General features: G+C 46.0%; 1 protein-coding gene across 1 annotated transcript in view; it reads left to right on the plus strand.

Annotated features, from left to right (window-relative positions):
- Nucleotides 1-15618, plus strand: part of Hem (Nck associated protein 1 Hem) — a 297069-nt gene that overhangs the window by 93810 nt on the left and 187641 nt on the right. Inside the window, 1 exon segment of the mRNA XM_045741430.2 lies at nt 1686-1887. Coding sequence (XP_045597386.2) covers nt 1686-1887 — 202 coding nt within the window.

Below are 15618 nucleotides of genomic sequence, written 5' to 3' on the forward strand. Positions count from 1 at the left end.
GGTCCTAGGCCTTTCATTTTGGTATCAATGTATTCGCAATGAAATTCCCTACAAGAGTATATGCATATAATATCCAAAACTGCTGTGCGCCCCTCTTGAAGCCGCCGCCAATTTGCTGCCGAAAACGACACAATGCTGCGTCGTTACCAAGATAATGTCTACTAAAAAAATGATGCAATGCTGCGTCGTTCCCGTGCGAAAGTGTTAAAAGCTCTGTACCTCAAGGTACAGTCCTTGCACTACTGCTGTTCCTTATTCTCATATCAGATATAGACAAAAATACAAGTCACAGCTTCGTATCATCCTTTGCAGATGACACAAAAATCAGCATGAAAATTACCTCAACTGAAGACATTGAAAAACTTCAAGTAGATATTGATAAAGTTTTCGACTGGGCAACAGAAAATAACACGATGTTTAACAGTGATAAATTCCAGATACTCAGGTACCAGAAAAATAAGGATCTTAAACATAATACAGGGTGCAAAACACAATCGAATCTGTCCATAGTAGGAAAACAGCATGTAAAGGATTTGGGAATAATGATGTCTGACGACCTAACGTTTAGGGAGCATAACCAAGCAAATATTGTGTCAGCCAAAAAAATGATCGGATGGATTACGAGAACCTTCAAATCCAGGGATCCCATCACAATGGTTGTACTGTTCAAGTCACTTGAGTTGTCCCCGTCTTGAGTTCTGCTCAGTACTCATTTTCCCCTTCAGAGCAGGAAAGATTGTTGAAATAAAGGAAATACAGAGAACATGTATGGCATGCATAGACGCAATAAAGCACCTAAATTATTGGGATCGTCTCAAAGCTCTCCAAATGTACTCACTAGAAAGGAGACGAAATAGATACCAAATAATATACACCTGGAAAATACTGGAGGGCCAGGTCCCAAATCTACACAGTAAAATAGCAATGTACTGGCATGAACGATATGGAAGAAAATGCAGAATAGAACCAGTAAAAAGCAGGGGTGCCATAGGCACAATCAGAGAACACTGTATAAACATCAGAGGTCCACGGTTGTTCAACACCCTCCCAGCGAGCGTAAGAAATATTGCCGGAACAACCATGGACATCCTCAAGAGGAATCTAGATTGTTTCCTCCCAGGAGTGCCTGACCAGCCAGGCTGTGGTGGATATGTAGGCCTGTGGGCCGCTCCAAGCAACAGCCTGGTGGACCAAACTCTTACAAGTCAAGCCTGGCCTCGGGCCAGGCTTGGGAAGTAGAAGAACTCCTACAACCCCATCAACCAGGTATCATCAACCAGGAAGTAGAGGGGATGGGCTGTCCTGAAGGTTGGGGAGTCACTGCCCCCCCCCCCTCCCCTCCAACTTCAGCCACTTTCCCATCCCATCTCCCCACTCCCATCCCCTCTACTTCCACTACTTCATCTCCAAACACCCACTGCCCCATGGCAAGTGGCTGACAATTGTTCCTGTACCCAGTACTGTATATGGGAGATCCTTGTCTATAACACAGGTGATGAATGTATCCCTCAGATTCACTGATGACACCTGACAAACACCTCTGACTTTTCATCTTTTAAATTTTGACTAAATTTGATTAATATTAGTTATCAGTGGTTTTGTTTGTGCTTTGTTCCAGCTACTAACTGTGACCCAATGAATCTAATGCTGTTTTATCCATGCTCTCTCTAATTTATATTCAGTAGAGGAAGGTACATCATTTGACTTTCGTGGCATCCGTCTTGATTGGTTTCGGCTCCAAGCTTACGCAACGGCTAATCGTGCTGGGTTGAATCTGAAGAACAATCGAGAATTGGCAGCACTCATCAATCAAATTGTTTTTCACACAAAAATGGTTGATTATTTAGATGAGATGTTGATTGAAACATCAGATCTCTCCATTTTCTGGTGAGTAGTGGATTATTTTTATTTTAGTGTTTCATTAAGAAACAAAATTTCAGAACATACATATATTGTGTTTGGAAGTTATAACAACCTACTTTAACCACTGCACAACGCACCTTGAGACGCTAGGACGGTGGTGCACAAGGCGCCTCAGAGCGCTCATATGTATAGCGTAGCATTCAAAACTCCCGCGGCTACATGGGGTTCACATCAGCTTCCTCAGGGCTCTCGTAAACCGATGGCATTTTCTGTGGGGAGCCCTTTCAGCTCCCTGGAGCTTATTGAGCTAATGTATGTTATATTAGACTGGGACATTAGCTAAGGAGTTCAGACCTACCAGGGACAAGCGCCAGAACCTGGCCCCTGCAGAGAGGTTTCAGGGAGCAGTGACCCTGGAAAACCCCCTTGTGGTTGGAGTTTTCCTTATCTGCCATTGACCGGGGTTAGGCACCCAGAAAGGTAGGCATAACAAAACAAACCCCACATGGTAAAAAACTAGAACAAAAAATGAACAGAGAGGTAGAAACTCCCTACAATCCCAAGGAAACAAGCAAATATGCAAACTTCACACTTTACTGCCGCGCTGATCGTCCGCGTAGCCCTACCCGCCCCGAGAGGGGGAAGGGGAGCCCCGGACCTCACCGCGCCGGCTGCCTAGCATCAGTTCGTAAGCTGATGTCAACTGGGATAGACGCTTCTCTGGCCTCAGTTTCTTACGGGGTGTTTGCCTTGTGTGGCGTTCACTGCTGTGTGTTGTGTTGTGCGGTGGCCAGGTATTCCTCATCAGTACCAGGGCTGCATGCGCTTAGGGGCTTCCTTCCCAAAGCGTCCTGTGAGTACTGCCCCTGTGTGACAGGGTTATGTTCCCTGGGGCGTTCGGGAACCATTCCCGTAGAGGTTCCTGCTGCTTGGCATTTGCCTCGCCCTTGGGGCCAGCTGGGGCTTGGGGGACCTTGTTTGGCCCTGGGTAGGGATTGGTATTGTGCTGGTTAGGGCGTCAGGGTGTTGCGCGACCTGCCACCTAAGCGGTGACCGGTTCCTGTTGCCTCTGGAGACGGTGTTCTTTTGGGGGTTTTTCTTTTGTTTTTATTTTCATTTGCCTGGTGGTGGTCTGCCTAGTGTGTGCTATAGTTCCACTGGTAGTGTTTGGTGGCCCTCTGCTAGGCCCCTGTGATTGTACACGTCACAGAGGTTTTCAGTGTTGTCCTCTACCCCCTTGTTATTTTTGGGTTTTAACCGGTTAGCAACACCTTGCCTGGGCTTCCCGTAGTTGTTACCCTATGGGCCCTGGAAACCCGTCGGGGCTTGGTAGACCATTGAATGTGTCTTCCGGGTTCCAACCCGTCTTGTATGGAATCGTTGCTTGCTGTAATTACCTAAGTGTAGTTACAGGATGAGAGCTACGCTCGTGGTGTCCCGTCTTCCCAGAACTCTTTGTCATATAACGCTTTGAAACTACTGACTGTCTTGGCCTCCACCACCTTCTCACCTAACTTGTTCCATCCGTCTACCACTCTGTTTGCGAAAGTGAATTTTCTTATATTTCTTCGGCATCTGTGTTTAGCTAGTTTAAATCTATGACCTCTTGTTCTTGAAGTGCCAGGTCTCAGGAAATCTTCCCTGTCGATTTTATTTTATTTTTTGTATGTAGTGATCACATCACCTCTTTTTCTTCTTGCTTCTAGTTTTGGCATATTAAATGCCTCTAACCTCTCTTCGTAGCTCTTGCCCTTCAGTTCTGGGAGCCACTTAGTAGCATGTCTTTGTACCTTTTCCAGTTTGTTGATGTGCTTCTTAAGATATGGGCACCACACAACCGCTGCATATTTTAGCTTTGGCCTAACAAAAGTCATGAACAATTTCTTTAGTATATCGCCATCCATGCATTTATAAGCAATTCTGAAGTTAGAAAACGTGGCATAAGCTCCTCGCACAATATTCTTTATGTGGTCCTCAGGTGATAGTTTTCTATCTGCCCTTGTCTCCGGGTGACAGGGGCCACTTTTACCTCCATCACGTTGCCTGTTGGGTTACTGACACCTTGACCAGGAGTCTTGCAAGAGATACTCTCTGCTTGTTCTCCAGTACTCTCCTGATGTTATTACTGTTCAGCATACAGGCGGCATTCGTGTTGCAAGCTAAGTTACGTTGCTGCAACATGCTAGGTTGGTTTCCCACTCGGATGACCTGGGGCCGCCCCGTTTTGATTAGGTGCTGTTCGCCCCTTTCCCTCCCTCTTCCCGGTTCCGGACGGTCTGCGGGTTTCGGGGTTGAGGCCGAGACCCGGGCGGTTTCGGGTGCTGCACCGTTCGGGTTGGGGACGGAGGTTTTCGAGCCTGTTCCTCCTGCCAAGGCTTCTGGGTCTTACCTGCGGCTCTTTCTTGCTGCCTTTCCCATGAACTCTTCCTTTCCTTTAAGGGGGAGGGCTTGGAGGATGGCTCTGCCCCGGGGCCTCTGTTGAGGGTTCCCTGAGCTGTGGGGGATGCCTACTAGCATTTCTGGGGCTGTTTGCCCCTGCCTGGGTTTTCTGCTTCTGGGTGGAGTTTTTCGCCCATCCAGTCTGCTTGCTTCCCACTTTTACTGGCGTGTTTTCGTATCTTTTGCGTCGGTCACAGCCCCCTGTTCTGGTGGCCAATTTCTTCTGCCGGTTTCCCTATGTGACCACCAGGGCGACGTTGTGGTTTGTTTACATGTGCCTGGGTGTGCGAGCGAGCGTCTTGGTTGAATTTTTTCACCTTTTTCAGGGGTTTTATTCTCCTCTTGCCGTTTCTTTGCTTTTCTGGTGTTTTCTGCCCGTCTTCTGTTCCTCTGGGAAAGTGTGAGTGTTGATTTTACACCGGGTTTTCTGTTTTGTCTGTTTTGGGTCTGGGCCCTAGGGTTTAGGCTCAGTGTCCCTGTCAGTTTATGCTTGCTCCCACACCTTGTCCCTCGGTTTTTGGTCTGTTTTGACCATTTTCCTGGGGGTTCTGTCTAGGGGCTGTGCTTTGCCTTTCTGTGGTGTATCTCCGCCGGCAAATGTGGTGGTTTGGGCGCCTCCTGGTTCGATTCCGGGTTCCTTTGGGTTCTTTGGTTTCGTTCCGGAGGTTTCTTCCTCTTGGGCCCCCTTTGTGGGTTCAGGGGGCTTTGTTTCCTCGTGTGTGACCCAGTTCTGCATTCTGGGGTCTCCCTGGCTTGCAGATTGATTTTTTTTGGGGTCTTGGCACGTGTTGTGGTCGTGCTGGGACTTTGTGTTTTGCTGTCAAGGTGGGCCTTTTGATGCTGTTTTGTGCCTTCTTCGCCTGGCCGGCGTGGTACTCTCTGCCCACTGGTCGGCGCCTTGTAATTTTCTTTTCACGTTATAACGTGGGTGGGGGAAATAGCTCTATCTTGTCCATTATTCCACCCCCCAGTTAACTAACGAGGCCGGGGGAAACAGCTCTCTCTAGTCCGTTATCCCGTCCCCAGTTAGCTAACTATTCTAGTTTACTCCCAGAGTTCCTAAGGCAACCTCTCTCGTTCAACACCTTGTAACCTAGGTATTTGACTACCTAGGTGCTAAGACTACAAGGCGCCGTCACTTGATCAGTTACCCGAAACTCTAGAGAGAACTCTAGAATACAGAATCATGCCACAAACGTATAAGAGAAAACGAAAGGAAAGAAATGAATAGTGAAGTAATTAGTGAGGGCTTGGGGGTGAGAGGGAGAGAGGTGGGAGGAGCGAGGAGGGTCATTAGTTGAAAGTGAGAGTTTAGAGAGGGGGTGGAGGGAGAGGTGTAGATAGGTAGAAGTAGAAGAGTAGATAGTAGAAGTAGAAGAGTAGATAGTAGAAGACGAAATGCTGCCACCATCCATTCATGATCATTATATACAAGACAAGGAATGGAACTTGCCTGTATCAAAATATTCTCAAAAGATGTTATTACCATGTATCAACTCCAAACATGTACTCATTAAATCATGAAACCAGTAATCACAGAGGCTTTCTCACCTCAACTCAAAACTCTAAGGAACACAGTGAAAGACCATTTAAATAATAAATTCAACAATTATATTTTTCATGATAAGTATCATAACTTAAGCAATTCAATTAAAATGTTCCAGTTTAATATGCAAAGTGAGTCATCATCCAAGAATTCGAGAACCCTACAACTTGACTGTCCCTGATCATCACACAACATATGTAAACACGACCAAGTCACCTTAATGTTAACTCACCGAGGACTGAGTCTAAGTTGAATAGAGAGGGGGGGGGGTCTGTAGCTGACAGAGACTCCCGCCCTGCCGGCCGACAGCCTCCCTGGTAGGGCTGTCTTCTCTGCTCTGCTCGTCTGCTGTTCTGTCTCGTTAATGCTTGATGCTCGATAGCTCTCCGAGTATTTATTGGGGAACCTAGTAGCTAACTCCGCCCACAAATAGATAGCCTCCGGCACTACCAAGCCACTCCTTAAACGTCGGCTTGTTTGAAGGCTACCAGACTACAATTAAGAGCTTAGCGGAAGCAAGGTGAAATTCTCATGATCTGACCTCAGGTCACTTGAGGTCATTAACGGTTAGAGGTATGAGATCTCCGCCGACAACTTGGCGCCTTTCCAAATCCCTGTCTGTGACTCATATTCTATATATATTTTAAATAAACTAACCCAAACACTTTTACAGTGTTACATCTCCCCTTCTCCCCGAAAATAAAGTTTTTGCAACACTGCTAAAGCAAGCTAGCTGTGTGCGACAACTTTATTAACGAAAAGAATACATCCTAGCTAAAAAAATATACATCATCCTACTCTAAAAAATGAAATATATAGACAGACGTCCATTGTCTCTGGCTGGGCGACGTCACTGCTTGGTCTTGTAGATAATCCTGTACCACATTTCTTCAACACAACTGCCTCCGTCGCTTCTCCGTCGTTAACGCACAACAACACTTGGTCAACCCGAAAGCCGTTACTACTTGAACTGAGCACAGGACCGTGGAATTCGGTTGTCCCAGCTGATCTGTAATTGGCCCTACGTCAGTCACCATGAGAGACGTATATTGGGGTTCTTCACAGCTATAGGGACTACAAGTTTCGAGACCTTCATATAGTTGCCAACAGTAGAAATCCCATCCTACTCTTCTTCCTCCCTGTTGCTCCAGCACGCCTCCTTCAGAGAGCCACTTCTGACAGCCACATCAAGTCCGCACGACACAGGAAGAATCATTCAACAGAGCAACATGCTTGCAGGAGGGGCGGCCAGTTAAGGCAAACGATCCTGTCTTGCAATTACGCTCCATGCAATGATGCTGACACCAGCGAGGGACACTAGGCATCGTGTCTCACTCAGCTTGTCTTATCTTCTTCTTCTTTCTTCTCTCTTCTTTCTTCCCTCTTCCTTCTTCTCTCTTCTTTCTTCTCTCTTCTTTCTTCTCTCTTCTCTCTTCTTTCTTCTCTCTTCTTTCTTCTCTCTTCCTCCTCCCATGGGTCTTTGACAAGCGACCTGGGGTCCATTGGGGTCCGTCCGTCCTGGGGTCCATCCTGGGTAGACCGATGTTGGTGGGACAGACTGGAGTCGTTGTTGTTCCTCTTCCATCTTTACTGGGTCGTCTGGGGACGTCTGCAGAACGACCTGGGGTCCACTGGGGGTCCGTCCGTCTTGGGGTCCACTGGGGTCCGTCCGTCCTGGGGTCCACTGGGTAGACCAATGTTGACCGACCGAGAGGGCTGCATCTTGGGGTCCCCTGGGGTGGTGATGGTGATGGAGCCATGACCTCCAGGTAGTGGGCTGGTCGTGGTGGTGGTGATAAACGCCCGTGAGTATGGTACACAGCAGCCGTCTCCCTCTTTTGTATGTGCGTCTCTCCTCTCTTCTGGCTCCCACCTGTGGATGAACAGAAAGGCGACAATATCGTGCTCCCAAGATATGTTATGTGACCCTGTAGTTTGTATAGGGTTTACACAGTCCAGTTATACCGCTCTCCTCCTGGCAACAACTACACTTAAATTTTTTTTTAAATAATCCAATTAACACTGAATGATACTGACTTGGTGGAACATAAGACAGTAACAGAGGAAAGTTAGAGAAGAGAGAATAAGGTCATCACTACTTTTAACTTGTCACAAAAAAAAATCAAAACTAATAGACAAAACACTAGCCTAAACTTAACTGTACCTTTCCTAATCTTAAGTACATAATTAACCGTTACTCCCACCCTTAACCTACAGCCACCTACGTGACCCAGAGTGTTTTCCTAGCTTCTCCGCCGGTCAACAACTCAAAACTGTTGCCACCCCTGTGACCAGACTATCTAACGTCGAGCGTCCCCAACGTGAAGTCTACTGACATACTAAGCCTCCCCCTAGCATGCTGTACAATACCAGTACACCTCGGGTTATTGCGTTCAAATGGAGTAAAACAGTCGATCGCAATAATCTGAGCAGAACCACTACTTAAAAACTACACCTGCCACTCCCCACTGACCTGGAGACCAGCGGTGGCTGGGTGTCCCCGTGGGACATGCGAGGTCACCTGTCACACTCAGCTGACCTGCACTACCAACACCGCTAAGTTCCCAAATCGCCAAATCTTATTACTAACATAAATCACTACACACGCAAGTTCTGGTGAACATTCCCTGAACTACACAAAACTCACAAAATCACTAAACACAACACCAGAGAATCACAATCTCCTAACCTGAAAAAAAGTTCGCTAATTCGCGAAAGTAAAACACCTGTCAAGATCTCCCTGATAGCGCCTGAGCGGCAAAAGACACGTGGGACTGAACAATGTTAAAAGAACACCAACTACCTACAACATTGTTCAACACCGCTGCCAACATTGTAACGGGGGTGGGGGAAATAGCTCTATCTTGTCCATTATTCCACCCCCCAGTTAACTAACGAGGCCGGGGGAAACAGCTCTCTCTAGTCCGTTATCCCGTCCCCAGTTAGCTAACTATTCTAGTTTACTCCCAGAGTTCCTAAGGCAACCTCTCTCGTTCAACACCTTGTAACCTAGGTATTTGACTACCTAGGTGCTAAGACTACAAGGCGCCGTCACTTGATCAGTTACCCGAAACTCTAGAGAGAACTCTAGAATACAGAATCATGCCACAAACGTATAAGAGAAAACGAAAGGAAAGAAATGAATAGTGAAGTAATTAGTGAGGGCTTGGGGGTGAGAGGGAGAGAGGTGGGAGGAGCGAGGAGGGTCATTAGTTGAAAGTGAGAGTTTAGAGAGGGGGTGGAGGGAGAGGTGTAGATAGGTAGAAGTAGAAGAGTAGATAGTAGAAGACGAAATGCTGCCACCATCCATTCATGATCATTATATACAAGACAAGGAATGGAACTTGCCTGTATCAAAATATTCTCAAAAGATGTTATTACCATGTATCAACTCCAAACATGTACTCATTAAATCATGAAACCAGTAATCAGAGAGGCTTTCTCACCTCAACTCAAAACTCTAAGGAACACAGTGAAAGACCATTTAAATAATAAATTCAACAATTATATTTTTCATGATAAGTATCATAACTTAAGCAATTCAATTAAAATGTTCCAGTTTAATATGCAAAGTGAGTCATCATCCAAGAATTCGAGAACCCTACAACTTGACTGTCCCTGATCATCACACAACATATGTAAACACGACCAAGTCACCTTAATGTTCACTCACTGAGGACTGAGTCTAAGTTGAATAGAGAGGGGGGGGGGGGGGTCTGTAGCTGACAGAGACTCCCGCCCTGCCGGCCGACAGCCTCCCTGGTAGGGCTGTCTTCTCTGCTCTGCTCGTCTGCTGTTCTGTCTCGTTAATGCTTGATGCTCGATAGCTCTCCGAGTATTTATTGGGGAACCTAGTAGCTAACTCCGCCCACAAATAGATAGCCTCCGGCACTACCAAGCCACTCCTTAAACGTCGGCTTGTTTGAAGGCTACCAGACTACAATTAAGAGCTTAGCGGAAGCAAGGTGAAATTCTCATGATCTGACCTCAGGTCACTTGAGGTCATTAACGGTTAGAGGTGTGAGATCTCCGCCGACAACTTGGCGCCTTTCCAAATCCCTGTCTGTGACTCATATTCTATATATATTTTAAATAAACTAACCCAAACACTTTTACAGTGTTACATCTCCCCTTCTCCCCGAAAATAAAGTTTTTGCAACACTGCTAAAGCAAGCTAGCTGTGTGCGACAACTTTATTAACGAAAAGAATACATCCTAGCTAAAAAAATATACATCATCCTACTCTAAAAAATGAAATATATAGACAGACGTCCATTGTCTCTGGCTGGGCGACGTCACTGCTTGGTCTTGTAGATAATCCTGTACCACATTTCTTCAACACAACTGCCTCCGTCGCTTCTCCGTCGTTAACGCACAACAACACTTGGTCAACCCGAAAGCCGTTACTACTTGAACTGAGCACAGGACCGTGGAATTCGGTTGTCCCAGCTGATCTGTAATTGGCCCTACGTCAGTCACCATGAGAGACGTATATTGGGGTTCTTCACAGCTATAGGGACTACAAGTTTCGAGACCTTCATATAGTTGCCAACAGTAGAAATCCCATCCTACTCTTCTTCCTCCCTGTTGCTCCAGCACGCCTCCTTCAGAGAGCCACTTCTGACAGCCACATCAAGTCCGCACGACACAGGAAGAATCATTCAACAGAGCAACATGCTTGCAGGAGGGGCGGCCAGTTAAGGCAAACGATCCTGTCTTGCAATTACGCTCCATGCAATGATGCTGACACCAGCGAGGGACACTAGGCATCGTGTCTCACTCAGCTTGTCTTATCTTCTTCTTCTTTCTTCTCTCTTCTTTCTTCCCTCTTCCTTCTTCTCTCTTCTTTCTTCTCTCTTCTTTCTTCTCTCTTCTCTCTTCTTTCTTCTCTCTTCTTTCTTCTCTCTTCCTCCTCCCATGGGTCTTTGACAAGCGACCTGGGGTCCATTGGGGTCCGTCCGTCCTGGGGTCCATCCTGGGTAGACCGATGTTGGTGGGACAGACTGGAGTCGTTGTTGTTCCTCTTCCATCTTTACTGGGTCGTCTGGGGACGTCTGCAGAACGACCTGGGGTCCACTGGGGGTCCGTCCGTCTTGGGGTCCACTGGGGTCCGTCCGTCCTGGGGTCCACTGGGTAGACCAATGTTGACCGACCGAGAGGGCTGCATCTTGGGGTCCCCTGGGGTGGTGATGGTGATGGAGCCATGACCTCCAGGTAGTGGGCTGGTCGTGGTGGTGGTGATAAACGCCCGTGAGTATGGTACACAGCAGCCGTCTCCCTCTTTTGTATGTGCGTCTCTCCTCTCTTCTGGCTCCCACCTGTGGATGAACAGAAAGGCGACAATATCGTGCTCCCAAGATATGTTATGTGACCCTGTAGTTTGTATAGGGTTTACACAGTCCAGTTATACCGCTCTCCTCCTGGCAACAACTACACTTAAATTTTTTTTTAAATAATCCAATTAACACTGAATGATACTGACTTGGTGGAACATAAGACAGTAACAGAGGAAAGTTAGAGAAGAGAGAATAAGGTCATCACTACTTTTAACTTGTCACAAAAAAAAATCAAAACTAATAGACAAAACACTAGCCTAAACTTAACTGTACCTTTCCTAATCTTAAGTACATAATTAACCGTTACTCCCACCCTTAACCTACAGCCACCTACGTGACCCAGAGTGTTTTCCTAGCTTCTCCGCCGGTCAACAACTCAAAACTGTTGCCACCCCTGTGACCAGACTATCTAACGTCGAGCGTCCCCAACGTGAAGTCTACTGACATACTAAGCCTCCCCCTAGCATGCTGTACAATACCAGTACACCTCGGGTTATTGCGTTCAAATGGAGTAAAACAGTCGATCGCAATAATCTGAGCAGAACCACTACTTAAAAACTACACCTGCCACTCCCCACTGACCTGGAGACCAGCGGTGGCTGGGTGTCCCCGTGGGACATGCGAGGTCACCTGTCACACTCAGCTGACCTGCACTACCAACACCGCTAAGTTCCCAAATCGCCAAATCTTATTACTAACATAAATCACTACACACGCAAGTTCTGGTGAACATTCCCTGAACTACACAAAACTCACAAAATCACTAAACACAACACCAGAGAATCACAATCTCCTAACCTGAAAAAAAGTTCGCTAATTCGCGAAAGTAAAACACCTGTCAAGATCTCCCTGATAGCGCCTGAGCGGCAAAAGACACGTGGGACTGAACAATGTTAAAAGAACACCAACTACCTACAACATTGTTCAACACCGCTGCCAACATTGTAACGGGGGTGGGGGAAATAGCTCTATCTTGTCCATTATTCCACCCCCCAGTTAACTAACGAGGCCGGGGGAAACAGCTCTCTCTAGTCCGTTATCCCGTCCCCAGTTAGCTAACTATTCTAGTTTACTCCCAGAGTTCCTAAGGCAACCTCTCTCGTTCAACACCTTGTAACCTAGGTATTTGACTACCTAGGTGCTAAGACTACAAGGCGCCGTCACTTGATCAGTTACCCGAAACTCTAGAGAGAACTCTAGAATACAGAATCATGCCACAAACGTATAAGAGAAAACGAAAGGAAAGAAATGAATAGTGAAGTAATTAGTGAGGGCTTGGGGGTGAGAGGGAGAGAGGTGGGAGGAGCGAGGAGGGTCATTAGTTGAAAGTGAGAGTTTAGAGAGGGGGTGGAGGGAGAGGTGTAGATAGGTAGAAGTAGAAGAGTAGATAGTAAAAGTAGAAGAGTAGATAGTAGAAGACGAAATGCTGCCACCATCCATTCATGATCATTATATACAAGACAAGGAATGGAACTTGCCTGTATCAAAATATTCTCAAAAGATGTTATTACCATGTATCAACTCCAAACATGTACTCATTAAATCATGAAACCAGTAATCAGAGAGGCTTTCTCACCTCAACTCAAAACTCTAAGGAACACAGTGAAAGACCATTTAAATAATAAATTCAACAATTATATTTTTCATGATAAGTATCATAACTTAAGCAATTCAATTAAAATGTTCCAGTTTAATATGCAAAGTGAGTCATCATCCAAGAATTCGAGAACCCTACAACTTGACTGTCCCTGATCATCACACAACATATGTAAACACGACCAAGTCACCTTAATGTTCACTCACTGAGGACTGAGTCTAAGTTGAATAGAGAGGGGGGGGGGGGGGGTCTGTAGCTGACAGAGACTCCCGCCCTGCCGGCCGACAGCCTCCCTGGTAGGGCTGTCTTCTCTGCTCTGCTCGTCTGCTGTTCTGTCTCGTTAATGCTTGATGCTCGATAGCTCTCCGAGTATTTATTGGGGAACCTAGTAGCTAACTCCGCCCACAAATAGATAGCCTCCGGCACTACCAAGCCACTCCTTAAACGTCGGCTTGTTTGAAGGCTACCAGACTACAATTAAGAGCTTAGCGGAAGCAAGGTGAAATTCTCATGATCTGACCTCAGGTCACTTGAGGTCATTAACGGTTAGAGGTGTGAGATCTCCGCCGACAACTTGGCGCCTTTCCAAATCCCTGTCTGTGACTCATATTCTATATATATTTTAAATAAACTAACCCAAACACTTTTACAGTGTTACAACGTGTATGTGTATACATGTACATGTGTTCAATGTGTGTGTGTGCACATGTGTATGTGCATACGCACGTGTAATTACCTAAGTGTAATTACCTAAGTGTAGTTACAGGATGAGAGCTACGCTCGTGGTGTCCCGTCTTCCCAGCACTCTTTGTCATATAACGCTTTGAAACTACTGACGGTCTTGGCCTCCACCACCTTCTCACTTAACTTGTTCCAACCGTCTACCACTCTATTTGCGAAGGTGAATTTTCTTATATTTCTTCGGCATCTGTGTTTAGCTAGTTTAAATCTATGACCTCTTGTTCTTGAAATTCCAGGTCTCAGGAAGTCTTCCCTGTCGATTTTATCAATTCCTGTAACTATTTTGTATGTAGTGATCATATCACCTCTTTTTCTTCTGTCTTCTAGTTTTGGCATATTTAATGCTTCTAACCTCTCCTCGTAGCTCTTGCCCTTCAGTTCTGGGAGCCACTTAGTAGCATGTCTTTGCACCTTTTCCAGTTTGTTGATGTGCTTCTTAAGATATGGGCACCACACAACAGCTGCATATTCTAGCTTTGGCCTAACAAAAGTCATGAACAATTTCTTTAGTATATCGCCATCCATGTATTTAAATGCAATTCTGAAGTTAGAAAGCATAGCATAGGCTCCTTGCACAATATTCTTTATGTGGTCCTCAGGTGATAGTTTTCTATCTAGAACCACTCCTAGATCTCTTTCTTTATCAGAATTCTTTAAAGATTTCTCACATAATATATAGGTTGTGTGGGGTCTATGTTCTCCTATTCCACATTCCATAACATGACATTTATTAACATTAAATTCCATTTGCCAAGTGGTGCTCCATATACTTATTTTGTCCAGGTCTTCTTGAAGGGCATGACAGTCATCTAAATTTCTTATCCTTCCTATTATCTTAGCATCATCAGCAAACATGTTCATATAATTCTGTATACCAACTGGTAGATCATTTATGTACACAATAAACATCACTGGTGCAAGAACTGAACCCTGTGGTACTCCACTTGTGACATTTCTCCATTCTGATACATTGCCTCTGATTACTGCCCTCATTTTTCTATCAGTCAGAAAATTTTTCATCCATGATAGAAGCTTACCTGTCACCCCTCCAATATTTTCCAGTTTCCAGAACAACCTCTTATGTGGAACTCTGTCGAAAGCCTTTTTTAGGTCCAGATAGATGCAGTCAACCCAACCATCTCTTTCCTGTAATATCTCTGTGGCTCGATCATAGAAACTGAGTAAATTCGATACACAGGATCTTCCAGATCGAAAACCATACTGTCTGTCTGATATTATATCATTTCTCTCTAGGTGTTCTACCCATTTAGTTTTGATTAGTTTTTCCAATACTTTCACTATTACACTTGTCAATGATACAGGTCTATAATTGAGGGGGTCTTCCCTGCTGCCACTTTTGTAGATTGGAACTATGTTAGCCTGTTTCCACCCGTCTGCTACGATTCCTGTACACAGGGATGCCTGAAAGATCACGTGTGTGTGTGCACATGTGCACATACGCACATGCGTGTGAGTGCTGGGAAGACGGGACACCACGAGCGTAGCTCTCATCCTGTAACTACACTTAGGTAATTACTTAGGTAATTACATGTGTATGTGCATATGCACGTGTGTGTAATACACCTTGTGTGTGTGTGTATTTATATATGTATGTGTATATGTGAATATATATATACTTTTTCTTTCGGAAGGGCGTCTGTTCCTTCGCTGTTGACGGGGCGCTGGGGGAGCAGCTTGCTCTGTTGACTCTCGCATGGTCCCACAGTTAGTGGGTGCTTTTGGTTGTCTTCCGGCCTCTGGTGGCGGCAGTGGACAGCTTCTCCCCCTTTGGGGGGTTTAGGGCTGGCGGGTTGGGCTTCTTCCCCTGCACTTCGTCATGTCATCTTAGTAGGTGCATTGGACATGGTTGATCCGCCCCCATCCTTCTGGGGTTCCCGTCTGCTCTTTGCAGACACGGGCCTGGCGAATTTGCGGTTCTTCTGGACTTATTCAGTCTGCGCCCTGGATTCTATGCCCTCATCGGAGGACTGTTGTGTCCGGTCCGGCTTCTGTTGAGGCCTGGTGCCTGGATGGTGGCCCTGGACCTCCAGATCAATTCTTGGCACGTTTATCTCCAGTTTTCCGGGACTGGCACA

The sequence above is a fragment of the Procambarus clarkii genome, chromosome 19 (assembly GCF_040958095.1).
Source record: "Procambarus clarkii isolate CNS0578487 chromosome 19, FALCON_Pclarkii_2.0, whole genome shotgun sequence".
NCBI classification, from domain to species: Eukaryota; Metazoa; Arthropoda; class Malacostraca; order Decapoda; family Cambaridae; genus Procambarus; species Procambarus clarkii.